The following is a 21,956-nucleotide window of genomic DNA, read 5'->3' on the forward strand; positions in this document are numbered from 1 at the left end:
AGTTGCCCAGAACAGAGTCCGTTGGCGTGAGATGGTTGCGGCCCTATGCTCCTAAGGAGTCAACAGGAATTATAATAATAATAAATAATATTTGCTTTTCACAAGACTTGGCCCTGATATCTAAAGATCTATGGATATAAATATAATGGCAACATAAAATTCCAAAAAAGACAAAAGAGAATTCAGGGGAATGTAGCCAATGAAAGTTTAAAACTTTTTAAACTGTATTATTATTTTTTGTCTTTATGACTGTCATATTTCCTAATATAGCCCTCCTTTTTGAATGAAAAGAAAAAATCAGTTAAACAAAATTAATATTCATATCAATCAATTATTAAAGTATATGTGATTTTTCATATACCAGTTTCTCAGTTCTTTAAAGAAGGAAGGAAATATATATTCTCATACCTTTTCTTTTGGGCCAAATGGGATCATTATAATTTCACAGTAGTTTCATTTCTTTTGCATTATTCTTTCAATTTATATTCTTGTATATGTTGTTTTTCTGGTTCCAATTACTTCATTTTGTATCGTTTCATGTGTTCCCATGATTTTCTTTAATCGCCATAATCTTGATTTTAGTATGATTATATTCCTTTACAACCATTTATATAACTTATGATATTCATTTCCCTCATGGAAAGCATTTCTCTGCTTTGTTGCCAGTCAACACATATAAGATATTTCTTCTTGGCATTTGACCTCCTAGGAAAGGATTTCTACACATACACATGTACTGTGGAAGTATACATACATATAGGCATGTATGTGTGAGCATTCTCAACCTATGTATTATCTAAATCTACCCATATATGCACATATATGCATTTTATACATATATATTTTTGTTTGAGTGTATATATGTGTATCCCAAATAGTAAGTTTCAGTTGAAAGGACATTTTAATATCTTTCTTTGCATAATTCTAAACAAACTCCTTTCTGGTATAGTTGAACAAATCTACAACCCTAACAACAATGCATTAATAATATCCTTGCCTTTTCTCAGTCCCTCTAGCACTGACTATACCAATATTTTGTCATTTTTTCCAATTTGCTATCTTTAAGGTGAAACCTCAATAAATTGTTTTGATTTGTACTTCTCTTATTATTGGCAATTTAAATCATTCTTTTGTGTGGATAATAGTTGTTTTGTTGTTTTTTTTGGTGTGTGTGTATTAATGATAAAAAATATCTAGCAATTATAGAGAGTTTTGGATTTGCAAAATGACATATAGGTGATTTCATTTGATCCTCTCGGCAGCCCTGTAAAGTAGGGGCTATATTGTCATCCCCATTTTACAGTTGGGGACACTGAGGCTTAGCTAAGGTCATCAGTTAATAAAATAATTTCTACTAAGCCACCCAAGTGCATTTGCCAGTTTCTGATATCAGACTCCCATTAGACACATTTGATGCAAAGATGTCCATTATTTCTCTAACACTTTTTTTTTAGTTATTTATAAATAGCATCGGAGGGTGACCCAGTGGGAGTTAGAAGACCTGGGGGAAACTTCTGCGTCTTACTTTGGTCATCTGTGTCGTGTGTTACTTTGGTTAAATCCCTTCACTCTTCTGGACTTTAGTTTCCTCATGGAATCCTGCCTGGGACGCACAGCAGAGGATGGGGTACTTCTGGGAGATCTAAACTGTTTGCGGTCTTGGAGGGACTTCAGCCGAGACTCCTCCCCTAACCCTGCCCCCTCCTATAAGTCTGGGCGGGCCTCTCCGAGGAACACGCCCCTTCTAGTTCAATCCTGAGTTCGCGAAAACGTCTCCTCCCCCTTTTGCCCAGAGCCAATCGATCACCTCGGCGGCCGCCACCTGACCAATGGGAAGTTCAGTGGGCGGAGAGGTTCTTCTCTGGTGGCCACCCGGAGTGGGAGTAGTTTGCTACGCTGCGGTCGGACCTGACGTAGTGTTGGCTTCTCACGGGTTCCCCTCCAGATCCTCGACGTCTTTCCGGCCCGCGTAGCCATGTGGAGCCGCTGGAAGTTGCTGAACCTGGGCTGCCGGTGAGCGGGAGGGTCGCATTCCTGCAGTCATGGGCCGCATGGCCCGGCCTGGGGCGGGCGGGTGGATGCGGAATAGGTCAGGTGGAGGACGTAGGGAAAGGAAGCCCGTCTGGGATCAGGAACCCAGGTTCAGGCCCCTGCTGTGGCGAGGAGATAATGCTGCCCAGGCTGCTGCTGGCTACTCCTGGGGCTTCGGGGTCAGACCTTCGACCGGAAGAAGAACACAGCCTGACCAGGTGTCTTATCTGTCTAGAGCAGCAGGGGACCTCGGAGCCCCACGAGGTCACAGTGGGGCAAACTGGACCCGGAGAGGCTGCAAGTCTGGCCTTTTTGCTGTCCGTTCCCCCACTCCAAGCACTTTCTCTAGCTATGTATCACGCCTGGGATGCCCTGTCTCCTCATCTCCACCTTCCTGGCTTTCCTCAAGTCCGGGATAAAATCCCTCCTAATGCAGGAAACATTTTCCGGTCCCTTAGTCTGGATGTCTTCTCTGCTGAGGATGCCCCATTTATGCTCTGTACCGCTTGTTTGCATGTTGCCTCCTCCTTTTAGGCTGTTATCCCCTGGAGGGCAGGGACTGTCTCTTCCTTTTCCTCTGCGTCTATCCCTTGTTTATGAAACGCATTGTAAATGCTTGTCGAATTGGCCAACAACATTACGCAGAGGTGGGATTTAAACTCGATTCTTTACTCTTTCCCAGTCCACTCCAAATTTAAAGGGCTCCTCCACATGAGCTGCCCTTGTTCTTGTGGGATTGTGGAGTCAGAAAAGTTATAGGATCAGATCCTAGCTTCATGATGTTTGGCAGATCACTTAACCTCTTTGGGCCTCAGTTTGCCCATCCCTCAGATGAATGGGTTGGCTTTGAATGGCTCCTAAATTCTCTTCCAACTTTTAGTCTGTAATCCTGCCTCAGAGAATCTTAACAGTGTGTGCTATCACCCCTATTTTACATATGAGGAACCAGAGGCTTAGTGTCATGCCCTGAATAGCCAGGGTTTGAGGCAGGATTTAAGCTCCCTGATTTGAACCCAGTACTGTATGGTGTTTTTTTTGTTGTTGTTGTTTTTTTAAATTTTAAACCCTTAACTTCTGTGTATTGACTTATAGGTGGAAGACTGGTAAGGGTAGGCAATGGGGGTCAAGTGACTTGCCCAGGGTCACACAGCTGGGAAGTGTCTGAGGCCGGATTTGAACCTAGGACCTCCTGTCTCTAGGCCTGGCTCTCAATCCACTGAGCTACCCAGCTGCCCCTACTGTATGTTTTTAATCCATGTCTCATCCCCCCCAACCCCCCAGGTAGGCATTTAAACACAAAAAAAAGCAAACAAGAATATGAGGGAGGCACCTCCTCTTCTGTTCTCAAGTAGACTAGCCATGACGGTTCTCTTCCCTTCTCTTTGAGTCCTTCTGACTCTCTCTCCTCTGTTGGTTTAAGGCTGTTACTAATGTAGGTTTATAATGAAGCAGTAATGAGAAAAGCCGCTACTTCAAAAGTATTAATAATATGTTTGATTCCATGAGGTAAGTATGATTTTATTGAGCACAAAGTCATTAAATAGCCTTGCATATTTAGGGTTGGAAGAGGACACCTAAGAGCCTGAACTACACTCTTAATTCTCTTTTTCCTTAAGTTTAATATAAGAAAATCTTACGGGATCACTTGTAATTTATAGAATTTCTAAAACAAACATTAGAACATAACAGAGGATGTGGATATGAATTCTATATTGTTTAATATCTATGGGCTTCAGCTTCCTCATCTGAATTTAGTAGGATTAGACTAAATTGGGGGTTCTTTATCCTAAGATCCATGGAGTCCTGAGGTCTGTATAGATTTAAGGGGGTCCATTAGGTAGGAAAAAACATTTTGGAGAGTGTAAGTCAATATAATTAATTTACTTTTTAAACTTTTGTATTTTATACATTTAAAGAAATTATTTTGAAAAGGGGTTATATAGACATTATCAGGACTGCCAAAGAGTTCCATGAAACAAACAAACAAAAAGTTTAAAATGCTTGAACTAGATGGTCTCTAAGTCTCATTCCAGCTCTAAGTCCTATTATTTTTCCATAGAAAGTGTTATGATTGTAAATTAACCATTTCATTTTATAAATGAGGAAATACAGAAAGGGGGCCTTCCTCTTCTAACTGGACTTCAAATCACTTCTCAATCATTTTCCCACTTTTTACTTTGCTCTATTCTTGGAAGAAGAGGAGATCTTTTCCCTTCCTGGTGCTTTTGATCCTATCCCTTCCTGTCTATTTCTTGAGCTTTTCCCTTTGATTGCCTCCTTTCTCTAATTTTCATTCTTTCCTTGTGCACTAGAGCCTTACAAATGTGCCTAGAGTTTGCCTATTTTCAACGAAACTTCAACCAATTGTTCCCTCAAGTTGTTCACACTCTTCCACAGCCAAATTCCCAAGGTGACCACCTCTTTGCTTTCTTACCTTGAATTCACATTTCCCCTTGTACTTTGACTTCCAGTCTTATAATTTATTTGAAACCGTTCTTTCCAAGATCACTACTGATCTCCTAATGACCAAAGTCTATGACTTTTTTTTATTCTTAATTTTGTTTTATGCTTCTACAGCATCTGATAGGATAACCCTTTCCTTATAGAAATACTCTGCTCTTTGGATTTTCATGGTTACTCTCTCCTGATGCTTCTTTCTGCCTTTTCTCAGGCTCTTTTTATAGCCTACCCATTATTTATTGATGTATGCAAGGTCTTGTCCATGAATTAGTTGGATTCAGAACTGGTTGGATGGCTGGACTAAAAGGATAATTCTTCTCCTTTTTTTTAAAACCCTTATCTTCTGTCTTAGAATCAATACTGTGTATTGGTTCCAAGGCAGAAGAGTGGTAAGGGCTAGGTAGTAGGGGTTAAGTGATTTGCTTAGGGTCACACAGCTAGGAAGTGTCTGAGGTCATATTTGAACTCAGGATCTCCTATCTCTGGGCCTGATTCTCAATCCACTGAGCCACCCATCTGCCCCTTAAAAGGATAATTCTTAAAGGTCCATTATCAACCTGGAAGATGGTTTCTATTAGAGTACCTTAAGGATCTTTGCCTATTTAATATTTTTATTATTGACCTGGTACATAAATGTCATCCCCATCACATTTGTAAATGAAATTAAAGTGTAACGAGTAAGTAACTGATTACAAAGGATCTCACAGGGATCGAGTGTTACTTAATAAAATGAAATTTGACAGAAATAAATGTAAAATCTTATACTTTACAACTTTAAAATGGGAAAGGCATGGTTAAACAGCAATTTTCAAAAAAGACCTTTTCAGTGAGAAGCAGCACCTAGGTGTTGGGACTACCCACCCTCCAACCTCCCCCCTAAAAAAAGATAGGACAGCCTTTGGTTGTATTGGGAGGTAAAGTTTCTAAGAATCTGGTCATAGTAGTTTGATGCTCCTTTACTGCATCTCATATGAGAATTAGGGGACATGTTAAATATCTTCATATATTTGAAGGACTGACATGTAGAAGAATGATTACCTTGTTCACATTTGCCCCAGAGGGCAGAACCAAGAACTGTAGTACAAATTGAAGAGAGGCAAATATAGGATTGATTGCAAGAAAATCTTCCTTACAATAAAAGGTGTATGAAAGTAGAGTGTACTTCCTAGATAAGTGGTGGATCCCCATGAATGGTCCCTTGTTGGGTATATTATAGCAGGGATTCTTTTTGTGAATGAGGTGAACTAAATGGTTGCTGATGGCTGTCCTGACTGTCATATTCTGTGATTTGAATTTAGGATGTTACTGTGATTAAGCCACATTCCACTGACATTGCATCTTAGTTATGCTGGCAAGTGTTGCTACTTCTATTTTTCCCCAAAAGAAACTCCATGTCTTAGTTTTTTATGCAAAATGTTATCATTAACAAGCACCAACTTGTTTCCAGACCTTGTCTCAAAGCTAATGATAGCACTTTTTTTTTAATCCTTGGGTTCATATCTGGGTCCTTACTGCTCTCTTTCTTGGTGATAGCTATAATTCTTTTTAATAATTGCATTCCCTTCATCTTTCACTAATTCATCCCAATGCACATAAAACCAGTCATAAATCTTTGGAATAAAGCAGCATCTCCTATTAAGCAAGGGTTAGAGAAGAACTTTTTCAGCTTTCCTTAAGCCACTAGGAGTAATATGGCCTTATGCATAGTCAGTCCTTGCCTAGATCTTGATCACTGTAATTCTTACCCACCATCATAGTATAATGCAATTATTTATATATTCTCTACCCATTTATCCATGATGTGCCTGGACAACTGAAATAACATCTTAGCAGAGCTTCTAAAAGTTTGTTTCATTGCAGTATATATTATTTTTTTTTATAGTAAATGCTCTAATTATATCTAATTGACCACTCCAAAGCTCTTTCAAGGTGTATGATTTTAGCATTTGCTAATCAAGTAGTTGATTGTATGTAGTGTTTTGTTAACATAACTGAATTCATAAATTGGAGATTTAATTTAATGTTTGCTCATGTTGAAACTATTACATTTCCAATTATTTGTTGGTAGATGAATTATGTGATGAAGACAAAACTCATTATCAGTACACTGTAATGACACAAGGACAACATAGTTAAATGAAATTTTTGATGACATTTTACTTTTATAAAGTTAAATGTATATTGCTTTGAGAAGTTTGGCTCAGAGTGATTTTACAAAGATAAAGATTTTTCAATAATGTTTTAAAATGTTAACTAATAAAAGACTTTCATACAACCATTATGAAAATATAAGGGGAAAACAAAAAGGCCTTACTATTGAAAAACTTTGAATAGAAGGCTCCATTTCTAGATTGCTGAATAAGGGGCAGAATTTCAATTAATATCTTTATTAACTCTGAATGTAAACTGTTCACAGTCATTGAAACTTGTTATTGACTTTTATGTTTAGATAGCTTTTTTACAAATCAACCTAATTTTATTTGATCTTGTGTTTGTCATATATAGATTTATAAATTACAAGCCATGGAGGTGGAGGAGTAGTAAAGCATGTGATAGAGCTCTAGAGTATAAAATAGGTGAAAAAATCCATGGATTCACTATAAATCAGGTATGCTCTTTGTTTTGATATTTCTGTGACATATATTATTTATAGGTATAAGGATTGTAGAAATTGTTGTCACATAGTTAAAATCTATGAGTAAGATAATAGATATTATTTTCCTCACAAAATAATATACTGATGACCTCAATTTTCTTTTTTTGGGTATTGTTTTCCTTCTTACTTATTAGAAGGAAAAGATGCATCACCAGATGCAACTTGTTCCTTAGAGGTGTTTTTAAAATTCTTGTCTCTGGTGTCCAATTTTAGGAAAATAAAATTTCAAACAAAATTGTGAGTCCATTTTGAAAAAGTAAAAATAATAACTCATTAAGAATGTTATTAAATATCTCAGCTGCTTAAATGTAGGTTCTTTTTTCATAGTGTTCACTAAACCTTTAGAAATTTGAAAGCACAGGGAAATTAATATATGCAAATTATGCTGGAATAACTATCCAGCAGACTATTTCAATCATGAGAAATTAATTATTTTTAAGTTAATTTCACAGTATTAGCTGATAAAAATCAATTTAAACTATTCATTGTTTAAATTTTTTTAATTTGAATTTTATTATGTGTAAATTAAAATGTTACTTACATATTTCTTTTTAATGCAGGTAACACCTCTCCCTGAGCTATTCTTAACTGCTGTGAAACTCAATCATGACAGCACAGGTGCTCAATATTTACATGTGGCAAGAGAAGATACAAATAATTTATTTAGGTATGCTACAAAATGTATATTCTTGAGATTTTTTTTCTCTCTAGAAACACTGTACATTTATAAGAGAATTAAAATAGCGTTTCAATTATTTTCCTTCCTTACTATTTACCATTTGCCCTAGTACATAGAAAAATTCTTTTGCATTAGATTATAAGATCCCTGAAAGTGGAGACAATACCTTATTTGTTTTTGAGTTTCTCTTAACAATTAGCATAGTGCTTTGTTGTATAGTGTTCAAGAAATGTGTGCTGATTGAAGTCATTTGAAATGAATGGTGAAAATGTAATTACTCTGTTTCTTTTCTATTTTATTTTATCTTATTCTATTTTATAATTTTTACTGTTAATTTGAGAAATATTTTTCTACATAAACAATAATAAAGTATTATGTTGATAGAAGGAAACATTTAAAAATTATTATTTGCATAGGATTTTAAGGAGCAGCAAATTCTTGTATGGTTTCATTTTGATATTTGTATGAATTACACTCTTTGTGGTGTTAGATTTTAAAATCTTTTTTCCATCCCATTAGTGTCCAGTTCCGTACTACCCCAATGGATAGTACTGGTGTTCCACATATTCTTGAACATACTGTACTTTGTGGTTCTATGAAGTATCCCTGCAGAGATCCTTTTTTCAAAATGCTAAACAGATCATTAGCCACTTTTATGAATGCATTTACAGGTGAGTGTGGTCTATCTTTTGGGATTGTCACATTTACCATTGCTGAAATAGGATTGACTTTTGAAGATATACTTGTAGAACAATGGTTCCCAAGCTTTTTTGGCCTGCCGCCCTCTTTCCAGAAAAAATATTACTTAGGCCCCTGGAAATTTTTTTATTTTTAAATTTTAATAGCAATTAATAGGAAAGATAAATGCGCCTATGGCCATCACCGCCTCTCTGTATCGCTGCAGCACCCACCAGGGGGTGGTAGCGCCCACTTTGGGAATCACTGCTGTAGAAGATGGTTGTCTTCTTCTAAGCTCTTTGCCTGCACTATTGGAAAACTGTAATTAGGTAGAATTAAAAAGTTTTAATGAGCTTGGGATGCTAGGGTAATGGGAGGTCTTTTATATATTCAATCTTGTTGTAGTAATCAGATGTTAAAGCCTATAATAGGATTATGGAAGCTAAAGTTTCAGAATCTCAAACATGTAGCCCTAAATTTAATTAGAAAATATTGTTAAATAATCAATTTAAAATGCAAAATACTTTTAAAGATATTTTATTATGAACTAGAAAATACAAACTAAAGCGATAACTTGCTCAATAAAACCTTTTTTTCCAACTTTGATTTCAGTAACTATCAGAATATTAAATAGCTATATTAGGACCTTGTGATTTATTTTTGTCATTTATGAAAGATATGAGAAAAGATGTGGGTGTTGTCAGTTGACCACCAGTGGACTCTTGCCCATTGTTCATTGTCCATCTGATTAAAGAATCAGATGATTTTGGATAGTATTTCACAATTTCTCCAGAAACATTCGAAGTATATATAGCAGTGAAAAGATAGAAAGCAAGGGAAAAAGATAGAACTTAAAAAGTCATAGTCCTTTTTAGCATGCATAGCAGCATCACTTAGATTTAAGCATTTCTTAATTATAAAATTGAAAATGTAAAATTGAATCCCTACTTAAGTGAAGGACCCGAAAGGAAAAGTTGAGTGGAAAATGTATAATATTCTTAAGGATTTGTTGTAACATAAAATTTTTCTTTTCATTTGTACCCAGCTAGTGATTACACATTATATCCATTTTCAACACAAAATTCCAAGGATTTTCAGAATCTTCTCTCAGTATATTTGGATGCAGTCTTCTTTCCATGTTTGAGGGAATTGGACTTCTGGTATGTAGCATCTAAACATATTGATTCTAAAAAGAATCAATTAAATCAATGATCTTATAATTATCTATTATTTAGGCAAGAAGGTTGGAGACTAGAACATGAAAATCCAACTGACCCCCAGTCACCCCTGGTCTTTAAAGGAGTCGTTTTTAATGAAATGAAAGGAGCATTTGTAAGTTTTTCTTTTGTAATTTATATTAAAAGGATTACCCTAAATATTTGAATAAAACAGATTTTTGTTTGTTCTGGTTTGAACATTATTGCCTCATTCTCAGCCTCATTCTCATCCTTCTCCCTCCCCTTCCTCCCCTCATTGAAATTTTTATCTTATAATTATATATATATATATATATCCAGTACCTCTAATAGGTGGTGAAAATCGGTAGAAACATATGTTGCTCATGGCAAGTCTTAATTTTTTTCCATCTTTACTAAAAGTTCAAAGAAGTAAGATAATACTTTTGACTGTAGAGATCAGGGAAAATGCATAATCAGGATTATAAGAGGTAGAAGAGAAAATTTTAGGACCAGGAAATGATATGAACAAAGGTACAATGTTAGGAATCTTGGTAATAATTAGTAGTTTAGTTTGATTGGAATATAGGGTATGCAGAGAGAAGCCTTGTGAACTAATACTGGAAAGGAATCAAATTATAGAGGGGCATAAATGAGACCAAAGTAGTATGGACTTTATTAGGAATGCATTGGGAAGCAATTGAATTTTTTGATTGGTAGAGATTGATACAATCAGATCTGCACATTGGGAGTATCCATAAGTAGAATTGGAAGTGGTCTTAGAAAATCATGTATTCCAAGGCCAGAGAGATTAAGTAATTAACCAAGGTCATGTTGACAGTAAGTAGCAAGGCTAATACTAAGCAAACTCAAAACAAATCTATTTTCCTTCCCATATACTATGCTATTCTACCTTTTTGTGATGGCATGTAGAGGGAGAGTTGGGAGTCAAAAGACCAGTTAATATATTTTTGCTGTAAGACAAGCAATGAAGTTATTAGCTTTGGTAGTCTTTGTGGCAATACAAAGGAGGGAATAACTATAAGACTTTATGAAGAACTGACAGGATTTCCCAGTGGACTATATTTGAGAAGGAAAGAGGGAGAATTCAAAGATTAGTGTGAGATGTCAATTAGGTGTGACTAGGAGAGCAATGATGTCATTATCAGAATAGAGAAATCAAAAGTGAGGGGAGGCAGTGATGAGGAAAAGGAGATTGAAGAATTAAGACTTGGGATCTGATTTTGAGGATCTGGCAAGGTCTTTAGAAGGAAGTATGCAGTAGGAGTTTTGAAATTAAGGCTGGGATTTTTGTCAGGGCTGGTAATGAGATTCAAAACTATCTGCATAGAGGAGATAGTTGAAACCCTAAGAGAAAATGGAGGGAAAAAAGAGTAAAAGATAAGATGAAATATTAAGTGAGGTATGCCTTTATTTTAGGGAGTGATTGTGTCTCCTGGTTGTATCCCCTGTGGGACCTCAATGTTATAGCAAGTCCAGTAATGTAGCCATAACAATTACTGCCATTTTGATTATTATCTTGGTTCCAACAAAATATTCAATTTGATTTGATTTTTTTCAAGGATATACAGCTGTTTTTAAAATAGGCCACATATGAAAAGATTACTGTATTTATGGTAGTTCTTTGTTATCAGATTTTTTATAACCCTTCTGGTGTTAAAAATCAGTACTGAGTACAGTAGTGAGGCAGAAGAGGGGTAAGAGTTAAGCAATTGTAGTTAAGTGGCTTGCCCAAAGTCAGACAGCTAGGAAGTGTCTGAGGTCACGTTTGAACCCAGAACCTCTGGTCTCTAGGCCTGGCTCTCAATTATTAGATACTTTTTTTGATCAATAAATGCTGACGGTATAGAATCTATTATGTGAGTGTTCTGTTAATTTTGTTTTTACATTAACCTAAAAGTTTAGAACCACTGATAAATGGACAGAAGGAAAGGTAAAGAGAAGTAAGCATAAAACTAGAAAAGCTGACAAAAACTAAGAGAGAAGAATGTTAAGAGAAGGAATGGTTAGGTTATCATCTTATATTGGTCCCAGAGATTTAGAAAATGCCATTAGAGAGGATTGTAGGGTTATTGGTAACTTTGGGTTTTTAGTTTTCAAGTGTGGTGGATGCATTGATGAATCCTTTTCTTATAATGACATCATTTCACCTTCTCCCCATCCTGTTAGGAGTCTATATAATTTTCCCTATTATTCTTGGCCTATGGCTTCTATTTCAGTTATTTCTTCTTGCCTGACCTCTCAAACTATATAATATTTATTGTATTTATATACATATATACACATATATATTTTCCTCTTAAAACAGATTTTAATTTCAACAAATGCTATAACTGCATGCCACAAAGACTGTTTATTATTCTAAATTATTATTTTTATGTTTACATTTCAAGACAGACAATGAGAGGATATTCTCGCAGTATCTTCAAAACCGACTCCTTCCTGATCATACTTACTCAGTTATATCTGGTGGTGATCCACTAAACATCCCTGATCTTTCATGGGAACAACTTAAACAATTCCATGCTACTCATTACCATCCAAGTAATGCTAGGTAATAGTTTTTCTTTTGGTACTTAGACTTGTTAACAAATTTTTTTTTGCCTTTAGTTCATCATATATTTTTATAAATGATTATGTAGTTACAATTTAATAAAAGATCGCATTCTTATGGGAATTAACTTAAATATGAAGTTTTGCTTAATGTTCACTAGCACCTTTGTAGCTTAGATTAATTATTTATGCTTTTTGGATACCTAGAGACTGTAAATAATAAAACTTGGACAAAATGTGTACTTTTTTTTCTTTCTTTTTTTTTTTAAACCCTTGTACTTCCGTGTATTGTCTCTTAGGTGGAAGATTGGTAAGGGTGGGCAATGGGGGTCAAGTGACTTGCCCAGGGTCACACAGCTGGGAAGTGGCTGAGGCCGGGTTTGAACCTAGGACCTCCTGTCTCTAGGCCTGACTCTCACTCCACTGAGCTACCCAGCTGCCCCTGTACTTTTTGAGAAGTTTCTTTCTTTTTGTATTAAATGCCAGTGTAACATCTATTTAGACATTCTACCAGCTGTTTTACTATTGTTGATCTTTTAAAATTTTTATACTTAATATAAAGATCATTAAATTGTTTTACTACATGTGTTATATTGGGCCATGATAAGTGTTTGTAGGCAAAGAAAACTATTTGCTATAATGTAAAAAAAAAATAATTTTAACCTGATGTAGAGTTGTGAACTTAGATTTTTCTTTTGTTGTTTAGTAGATAGAGATCTAGTTCAGAGGAGGGGAGGGTGTTAATATTCAGGATTGTTAATAGGGACCTTCTTCAATTTGGGGCTGGGGTTTTGGTGGGGCAGGCAGCTATTTCCCAGCAGAATTCAATAATCATAGGAATTAAATTAAAAGAGTATTGAAGTACCTGCCTAATTGACTTTTTAAAATACTACTTGTTTTGCACTTAACCTTTTTTCAGCTTTGTTTTTGTTTAAATTCCCAATTTTTTTCTGATGCACTGGTTCCCTTTTATTTTTGTAGTTAAACTGAAGGCTGTTCTTAACTGAATCTTTTTTGAACCAGGAAATTATCTTAGACTTCTCTGAATCGTATATATCAACAAGCTATTAAAAAAACAAGTTGTTATGTAATTCTCTGTGGCCAATACCAAATTAAAATAAGCTAACTTTCTTTTCCTAAATACTCAGATTCTTTACTTATGGCAATCTTCCATTGGAACAGCATTTGAAGCAAATTCATGAAGAAGCACTAAGTAAATTTCAGAGAATTGAGCCTAGTACTTCAGTGCCAGCCCAGAAGCTTTGGGATACACCTGTAAGCATTTGATCTATAATATGTTTATTTATTATGGTTTCTACTGATTAAGATTGACAGTTTATTTTTAAATTTAAAAAAAGTTTACATTCTTTTTTTAAGCTTGCTTCACCCCAAAGAGAAAATATTTTTTAATTATTTAAAAAGAAAACATTGTAGAGAAAGGCATTTTATTGAAACAGATTACTTATGCTTTGTGATTTAAGTGTAATTTAAATTCTTTTGTTAAAATATTGCTCTGTTTTTAGAGAGAATACCATGTGACATGTGGTCCAGATACATTTGCAACAGACTCAACTAAACAAACAACCATCAGTGTCAGTTTCCTTTTGCCAGAGTAAGTATGCTAAATACTAAGTTGTGTTTTTTTTTAATTTAGAGAATTTAAAATCCATTAGAAAAACAGCATATAAAGAACTTTCAGAAAAGCTGTAATATTTTTCTATAAATTAAAAATTTTAGTTGAAACTATATTAAAGAAAATTTTATACTTCAGTTTTTAGGAAAAAGGAAATGTTAAATAATAAAGTACATTTTATAAACTTTTACTGTCAACAAAGTGAACATTAATTCATTTTATTAGTATATTTATAAACTGGCTATTGAGAAGAAAGACACTGCTTTTCTAAAGGAGATTTGAGAGAAGGATTTTATTGGACCATGTGTAGCTTGGTGCTTCATTTTGCAAATTTTATGAAATGATGGAAGGGACAAGGAAATATAGGATCATAGTTCTAGACTTTAGAAGGGTGGTTATAGGCTATCTTATCCACCTCTCATTTTTATATAAAAATGAACATTGTAGTTCAGTTGCTAAATTTTCTTATCAATGCAGTATTACAGATACATTTGAAGCCTTTACTCTGAATCTTTTGTCTTCACTACTCATTGGTGGACCTAATTCTCCATTTTATAAAGCCTTAATTGAATCGGGTCTTGGCACAGATTTTTCTCCTGAAGTTGGGTGAGTGTTACTGTCCGGTTATTTTTTTCAGCTAATAAAAATAAGATTTTCTCTACTGTCCTCAAGTTAAAAACAAGATCTTTGTAAATATGCATTTGGGCCAGAGGGGAAAAACTTTGCATTGGCCATGTCCAAAAAAACACATGGCACATTTTGTCCCTAAGTCTATTCCCTCAAAGCATGTTTCATCATTAGACCTCTGGAAGTGTGATTGAGCACTGCATTGATCAGAATCCTTAAATCTTTCAACATTATCTATTTTTATACTGTTGTTATTATTCTGTAAATTGTTCTTTTTCCTATTTACTTCATCTTTAATCTTCATTCAGCTTTTCTAGGCTTCACTGAAACCATTCCTTTCATTGTTTCTTATGGCACAATAACTTTCCATTGCATTTATATATCATAATTTTTTTATACATTTTGGTCTTTTTTTCTCTCTCTGACATATAGGTTTAAGCAACTCTCTAAGACATCTGTTGCTGAAAAGGTGCCAACTTGCTTTGGTAGAAGGGTTTTCCTTACCTAGGAGTTCTTAATACTAATGAAATCACAGATCCACTGCCTATACCTACCCTGCATTATATTAAGTAGAAAACATCTTTTTACATTTCAGTATTTTGTAAAGCTTAGCTATTCTTTTTCCTTAGGTTTAATTTTTTAGAAGTATCATTAATTACACTAGAAATTTTAAATAATGGTTTCTGTATCCATGAAGAAAACCATTATTTTAAAACTGATGCTTTTAAGGTTTATTGTAGATTTTTTTTCTCTTAAAACATTATTAATAAGTCAATTTTAAAAGTTGCCATTTATAAAAGCTAATCAGATTCTAGCATTTTCAGGATGTTTGTATTCCAGATATAATGGCTATACGAGAGAAGCATACTTCAGTGTGGGCCTGCAGGGGATTGATGATAAACATATAGAAACGGTCAAACACATTATTACTAGAACAATTGATGAAGTTATTGAGTAAGTAAAAATGAATTCTTAACAATTTTGAACAAGTTCTTTCCAGGACCATAGTTTTAAAAGCATTAATTGATCTTATCGTGTGTGTGCGTGTGTGCGTGCGTGCGTGCGTGTGTGTGTGTAAAAGATCATCTTTTTTCTTTCTCTTTTTTTTTTAACTTCCTGAAGCATATAACTGGTACTCAGCTCATCTTTAATTATCTTTTGTGTTGTATCTCAATTGATTATAACATTTGCATTTAATTTGTTCTGTAATTTTTAGAGGCTTCATTTATTGTTTTTGTGTTTTTGTCCTTTAGGAAAGGATTTGAAGATGATCGAGTTGAAGCCTTATTACATAAAATTGAAATACAAATGAAGCACCAGTCTACCAGTTTTGGACTTGCTCTAACATCAGTATGTAATTATTTAATTTCGTTTCACTTAGAGCAGTGATGTGCAAACAACGGTGGCCCCCTGAAATGTTCTGTTGGGCTGTGTGCAACATTATTCCTAATCTGATGAATACAATGAGTAGGATAAAATACAATGGAACTTCAAAAGAGTTGCCTTAGAAAGAGACTTACAGATGAGCATTTCCTTTCCTTTGGCCCCTTCTTTAAAAAGTTTGGCTATCACTGACCTAGAGTATTAAAAAAATGTCAAATATTTTTAGAAATATGCAATTAATGTTCCTTGTTAATATTGAAACAATAAAGTATTTTTATCTGCATTGTTCATTTGCTGTGGTTACCATTTTCAGGTAAAATCTTCCTATTTAATCTTAAGTGTTAATCTAGTTTAATCAAGTTTAATTTTGAGATGCTTTGTGCCTTTTCGTGAGAAATACATTTATAAATTTGATACATGGAATGGCATTTTCAATTGATTTTAGGATCATTTCACAATTATGCTTTAAAGTGAAATGTACTATTTTTTTAAATTGTATGTTAGTGTCCACTTTACTATGGTAAATAGATCTATTTAGTGCCATATTATGACGGCAAGAGCATAATGCTATATTTTCATAGTATTTATCTATATTTTCATAGTATTTGTAGGTTTTACCAAGCTGAAAAGACTTCAGCTATTTGTTATGTCTCTTATACCTGGAAAAGGCTCATTTTAGAGAAATTTATCACCGGAAGGTTTCCTGTCAAGAGAGGAGAATCTTTTGACCTTATCAGCTCAAGTCAGGCATAGAATGATTGCAGTCTACAGTTGTATTATTGGTTTATCAGTAAAATTATAGATCTTTAAAGAATTGAATATTGAATATTAATTTAAAGGAATTATTCTGTATTATTATTGTACTTGCCATCCTCAACTTTTGAATAAGTACAGGTCAAGTGCCCTTAAATAATCCATCATAATTTACTGACACTGGTGGTATATCTTGAAGCCAAACTTAGTAAGCCTTCTGTCATGCCCTGTATTCCTGATGGCTTATATGAACTTGTCATGGAACAGCTAAAGGAACATAGCTGGCTTTAATTTTCCCAATTTGGATTGGGATTTTGCTGTCAGTATCTCATGTATAAAATTATGCCCATAGGATTTCATTTCTGAAAGAAAATAATTTTACTTCAGTACTTTCTATTAGAGGAGTGTTTTCTAACCAGAATATACATTGCATGCCTAATGAAAATTATTTATTATAGTATATAGCTTCCTGCTGGAATCATGAAGGAGATCCAACTGAACTTTTAAATCTAGGAAAACAAGTGACTCAATTCAGGAAGTGCCTTACAGAAAATCCAAATTTTCTGCAAGAAAAAGTTAAGCAATATTTTAAGGTAAGAATGAATAAATTGTATTCACAATATCAAATGATGTAGGGAAAACCCTGAAAAAGATAAAAATAAAGGATTAGTTTAGCTTTTTAAATAGGAAATCATAAGTTTGGGGGATGGATGATTGAAAGCTGTTATACAGAGCTTATTAGTTAATATTAGTGTAATGTAAGCTGATTGCTTTTAATGAGCAAATTTCATCAGTGTACTCTACTGTTCCATGTCAGCAATTCATCTGTAACTTAAAAAATTGTTGGCACTGAAGTTAATTGACTTGCTTATGGTCACACATCTAGTACTTACCAAAGGCAGAAATTAACCCTCGATGTCAGAAGTAGGACAGGATCTTGTTCTTCCTGACTTGAAAGCCAGCACTCTATCTCTTATGCTAGATTACTTTTTTAGTTCGTATTAACAGTGGCAGAGCCCTTGTATAACACTAGTGTGGAGCAAAAGTAACAATATAGGATAGGATAGCTTATTTTCTGCACGCAGTTTTTTCAGAATGTACACACATATTTCATAGGATGCGTCAGCCTGTGTTAAATCTGAATCGCTTTAAGAATGAATCATGTTATTGATATAAAATATGGTTACTGTTCTGTGATATTTTTGTGTCCTCACAACTTATTTTTAGTTCTTTAAATTGTACACATGATTTTAAATCAGTTTACTTTTTACTATTTGGTTACCATTTATCTGGCAATCTGCTGTGCGTTTTTAAAGCAGTCCGCTCTTTTATGGAATTTACAATCTGTTGGACAAGTAAAAAGTACATTACACATGCATACTTAAAACAAGCATATAAGCAAAATTGGTTACAACTTAAGTTCTAAAGACCAAGTTAGATTTCCATTCTTACTTTTTAGATTCCTACAAAAATATATTATAATTCCTTCCTTTAAGTTTTAAAATTACAGCTACCTTCACAATCTTTTATTTGCAGTGGATTACAACAATATAAGGTTAGAATGAATGATTTACTTTTGCAATTGAAAAAGCATTATAATGATAGGAATCTACTGAAGTCCCAAAAGATGCTACTTGGAATGTTTTACAACTATAGATTGTTGAGATTTCATGGGATATTTTTATTCATAAAAGTAGTTAACCTCTTAACTATAGAGGAAGTGCTATGCTCTAAATTAAGCTGTTACTAAATGTCTTATTCCTTTATAGTTATTTGTCCACTCCTCTTCTTACCCCTTCCCCCCGCCAAAAAAAAAGCCCCTAATTTTTCAGCGTGTCATGAAAAGTCTTCAGCAGTCAATTTGAATTTAAAAGTATTCATGCTCATTATGTACATTACTCTGCTTAAGAAAAACATTTCTATTTTATAAAGTTTTGGGACACTTGCTACAAGTTAAAAATTTTTTAAAAACAAAGTTGATTATAATTTTTAACATACTTGAATAAAAATGGCTAACATCTTCACCTCCTGTAGGGAGAACCTTCTCTGTCTCCCTGCACCCCCAATCCCCAGTAACATAGTTTTATTTTCTCTGCAGTGGTTGCTTTTTTTCTAGACTTATATGAGTGTCGGATGATAATTACAAGTGTTTTTCCTTAGGTTACATTTTAATTAACACAATAGATGTGTGAATTGTTTATTAATGACCTAAAGTGAATAAATACTAGGTTGAGTTTTTAGTCAGTGTTCTAATTTTTATTTCAAGATTAATTTATTTTTATGTAAATAAATAGTTACAGAAGTAATTAGAATAGCTGTTTGGTTTTACACAGAGTTTCCATTAGTAAAAGCAAATAGTACTAAAACAATTGTCTGGATGATTTTAGACAAATTTTTTAAATTAATTATAAAAATAAGACAGTTAGCAACATTCTCTATTTCATTTGACTAGATTTAACCTGTAAATCCTCTTTGTATTTTCTCTAATGGTAACTTTAGAGTTCAGAGGAAAGACCATTCAATATGCTAATTTTTAATATTGTCTTGATTTATTTTGCTATTGTTTTTTGTTACAGAATAACCAACACAGGTTGACTTTATCTATGAGTCCAGATGAAAAGTATTATGAGAAGCAAGCACAAATGGAAACTGAAAAACTGAAACAAAAAGTTGATTCTCTTACTATGAAAGACAGGCAACACATATATGAAAAAGGTTAGGAATGTAGATTTTTAAATATGGAGAAACTGTCTTTTTATTAAATGGGATTTTTCATATAATATCCTATGATATAAACCTGTAGTTCACATTAGTGGGACTGGCATAGTTAATGAAAGAAGCAGGTATCGTTTCAGTCAATCATGTATTGATACCCATTATTACATGTAAATTGGGGTAGCTAAGTTGGGTAGTGGAAAAAATACGGGGCCTGGAATCAGGAAAACTCATCTTCCTGAATTCTGATCTGGCCTCATACACTTACTATATGACCCTGGGGGCAATCACTGAACTTAACCCTATTTTCCTCAGTTTTTTATCCGTAAAATGAGTTGGAGAAGGAAGTAATAAATCACTCCAATATTTTTGCCAAGAAAATCCTAAATGGGTTCACGAAGAATTAGGCACAACTGTAAACAACTGAACAGCAACAATATGTATATTATAGTACCAGGCTGTTAGAGCAATGCAAAAACATGTCAGACATTATAAAGAAGAATGATACATCTTAGTGAGTTGATATGGAGAGTAAAGAAAGGAGAAAGCTTAGTAAAAAAAAAAAAACTCTTAGTTTCTTGGAAGGGAAACTAATGCAATGGTACTGCTATTAAAAGGATAGAATTTGGGGGGGAGAAAATTAATTTTACATGTTTTAAGTTAAGAGCAGCATTTCTATTACACATATTATTTAATCTTTAAAATCAACTTATTCTAACTTTTATAAGCAAATTCTTGCTTATATATAAATAAAAGCAAATATGTCTTTTAAGTCAGAAAATATTTTTTTTGTGTGTTGACCTAATCATGATACTTTGATAAATTTGTTATGCTATCACTGTGGCTGTAACAGTGTACTACCTTTGATTGATGTCTTAATAATTTGGGAAAATGTGTGAAACATCACTGACATCAACTAATAATCTGATACCCCAATGTTTATAGATATGTTATCATAGTTCTACCTTCCTTTTTTAATGCTTCATCAACTATTAGATTTTATTTGTTTTGTTAAAACATTTCAGCAGTGCTTATTTTCCTATAATTTCTTAAATTCCAGAAGTTACTAGGGATTTTTATATTAAAAGGTATTATTATATTATATGGTATTAAAAGGTATATATTATATTAAAAGGTAAATGTTTAATTGAAAGAATTTTTTTGTTTTGATCATCACAAACACCTAAACTTCTTTAATTTTTTTCATTAAAATGATTAATACCACAGAATAAATATAACTTTTTTCTCATGTCTCTTACTAACCAGCTTCTCTACCTCTCTCACCCAACATAACAAATATATATATATGTATACATATATATATAATCAGATATAACAAGTTAACATTGTCCATGTCTGAAAATGCACATTCTGTCCCTTTAGTTGATTACCTCTTTTATCATGGGATATGTTTCATCTTTATTCTTTTCAAATCATGATTGGTTGATATTTTGGACATAATTCTGAGGTCTTTCAATTTTGGTTTCCTCTCATCTGGTTGTTCTGATCATTACATAAATTATTCTCTTGGTTATATTAATTTCACTCTACATCAGTTATTATGAGCCTCTGTCTAATTCTCAGAATCCATCACATTTCTCATTGCTGTACAGATTGCAAACTCTCTGTGACTTAAAATCTAAGTCCTAGGAAGTTGCATAAGGTACATAGAGTATAAGTGACTTATTCAGGTTCCATAGCTACTAAACAAGAAAAAGAAAAAGCTCACAACAAATATAGTCAAGGCAAATTCCCATGTTGGCCGTGTCCAAAAACGTATGTCTCATTCTGCATTAGCAGAAAAAAATGTAGCTTCATCTTCACTTCTCTGGAATTTGTTGTTGCATTGATCTATTCTAAAGTCTTTTGTTTTTCTTTATAATGTTATTATATACATTACTCTTCTAGTTCTGTACTCTTTAGTCATTGTCAGTTCATACAAGTCTTCCTAGTTTTCTATGAAACCACTTTGTCCTTTTATATACTAAAAAAATTGTTACATTCCTATACCATAATTTGTTTAGCCTTTCCTCTATAAATGGGCACCTCTTTAGTTCACAGGTCTTTGCTATTAAAAAAAAAAAAAGAAATGCAGTTAATATATTTGTACTTAAACCTTTTTCTTTAATCTTTTTGGGATTTGTACCTTGGAGTAATATTATTGGCTTAAGGCATAGGTACTGCCTAGGGACTTCTTTGGATAGTTACAAATTGCTTTCAGGATGATTAGGCAAATTAGTGTTCAAGGACTGTATTAGTTCTGTTTATACAAAAACTTGTTATGTCATGTAATCAACATCCATTTTATCGTCTGTGATCTCTTCTATGTCTTGTTTCATCATTATCTCTTCCCTTATCAATAGAGCAGAAAGTAATTTCTTCACTACTCTTCTGATATGCTTATAAAGACCTTTTTTATGTTTATATCATGTAGCCATTTGCACAACTAGTCACTTTAAATATTTATTAAGTAGTTACTGTCAGGATCTGTTGCTACAACTAAAAGGTCTTCACAGAAGAATTCAGATAAATCAGTTAATGCTTAAAACATTTGGATCAGCTATGTGGTACAGTGGATAGAGTGCCAAATTT

General features: G+C 33.7%; 1 protein-coding gene across 2 annotated transcripts in view; it reads left to right on the forward strand.

Annotated features, from left to right (window-relative positions):
- Positions 1 to 7,001: 7,001 nt before the first annotated feature.
- Positions 7,002 to 21,956, forward strand: part of PITRM1 (pitrilysin metallopeptidase 1) — a 64,205-nt gene continuing 49,250 nt past the window's right edge. For both annotated transcript variants that reach the window (XM_044678364.1, XR_006506377.1), the window contains exons 1-13: positions 7,002 to 7,099; positions 7,708 to 7,814; positions 8,346 to 8,497; positions 9,550 to 9,664; positions 9,740 to 9,836; positions 12,094 to 12,254; positions 13,402 to 13,528; positions 13,777 to 13,865; positions 14,364 to 14,492; positions 15,354 to 15,467; positions 15,767 to 15,863; positions 17,108 to 17,242; positions 19,226 to 19,364. In XM_044678364.1, coding sequence (XP_044534299.1) covers positions 8,368 to 8,497; positions 9,550 to 9,664; positions 9,740 to 9,836; positions 12,094 to 12,254; positions 13,402 to 13,528; positions 13,777 to 13,865; positions 14,364 to 14,492; positions 15,354 to 15,467; positions 15,767 to 15,863; positions 17,108 to 17,242; positions 19,226 to 19,364 — 1,333 coding nt within the window. In that variant the 5' untranslated portion in view covers positions 7,002 to 7,099; positions 7,708 to 7,814; positions 8,346 to 8,367. The remainder of the gene's footprint in view (positions 7,100 to 7,707; positions 7,815 to 8,345; positions 8,498 to 9,549; positions 9,665 to 9,739; positions 9,837 to 12,093; positions 12,255 to 13,401; positions 13,529 to 13,776; positions 13,866 to 14,363; positions 14,493 to 15,353; positions 15,468 to 15,766; positions 15,864 to 17,107; positions 17,243 to 19,225; positions 19,365 to 21,956) is intronic.

The sequence above is a fragment of the Gracilinanus agilis genome, chromosome 5, assembly GCF_016433145.1.
Source record: "Gracilinanus agilis isolate LMUSP501 chromosome 5, AgileGrace, whole genome shotgun sequence".
In the NCBI taxonomy this organism is placed as follows: Eukaryota; Metazoa; Chordata; class Mammalia; order Didelphimorphia; family Didelphidae; genus Gracilinanus; species Gracilinanus agilis.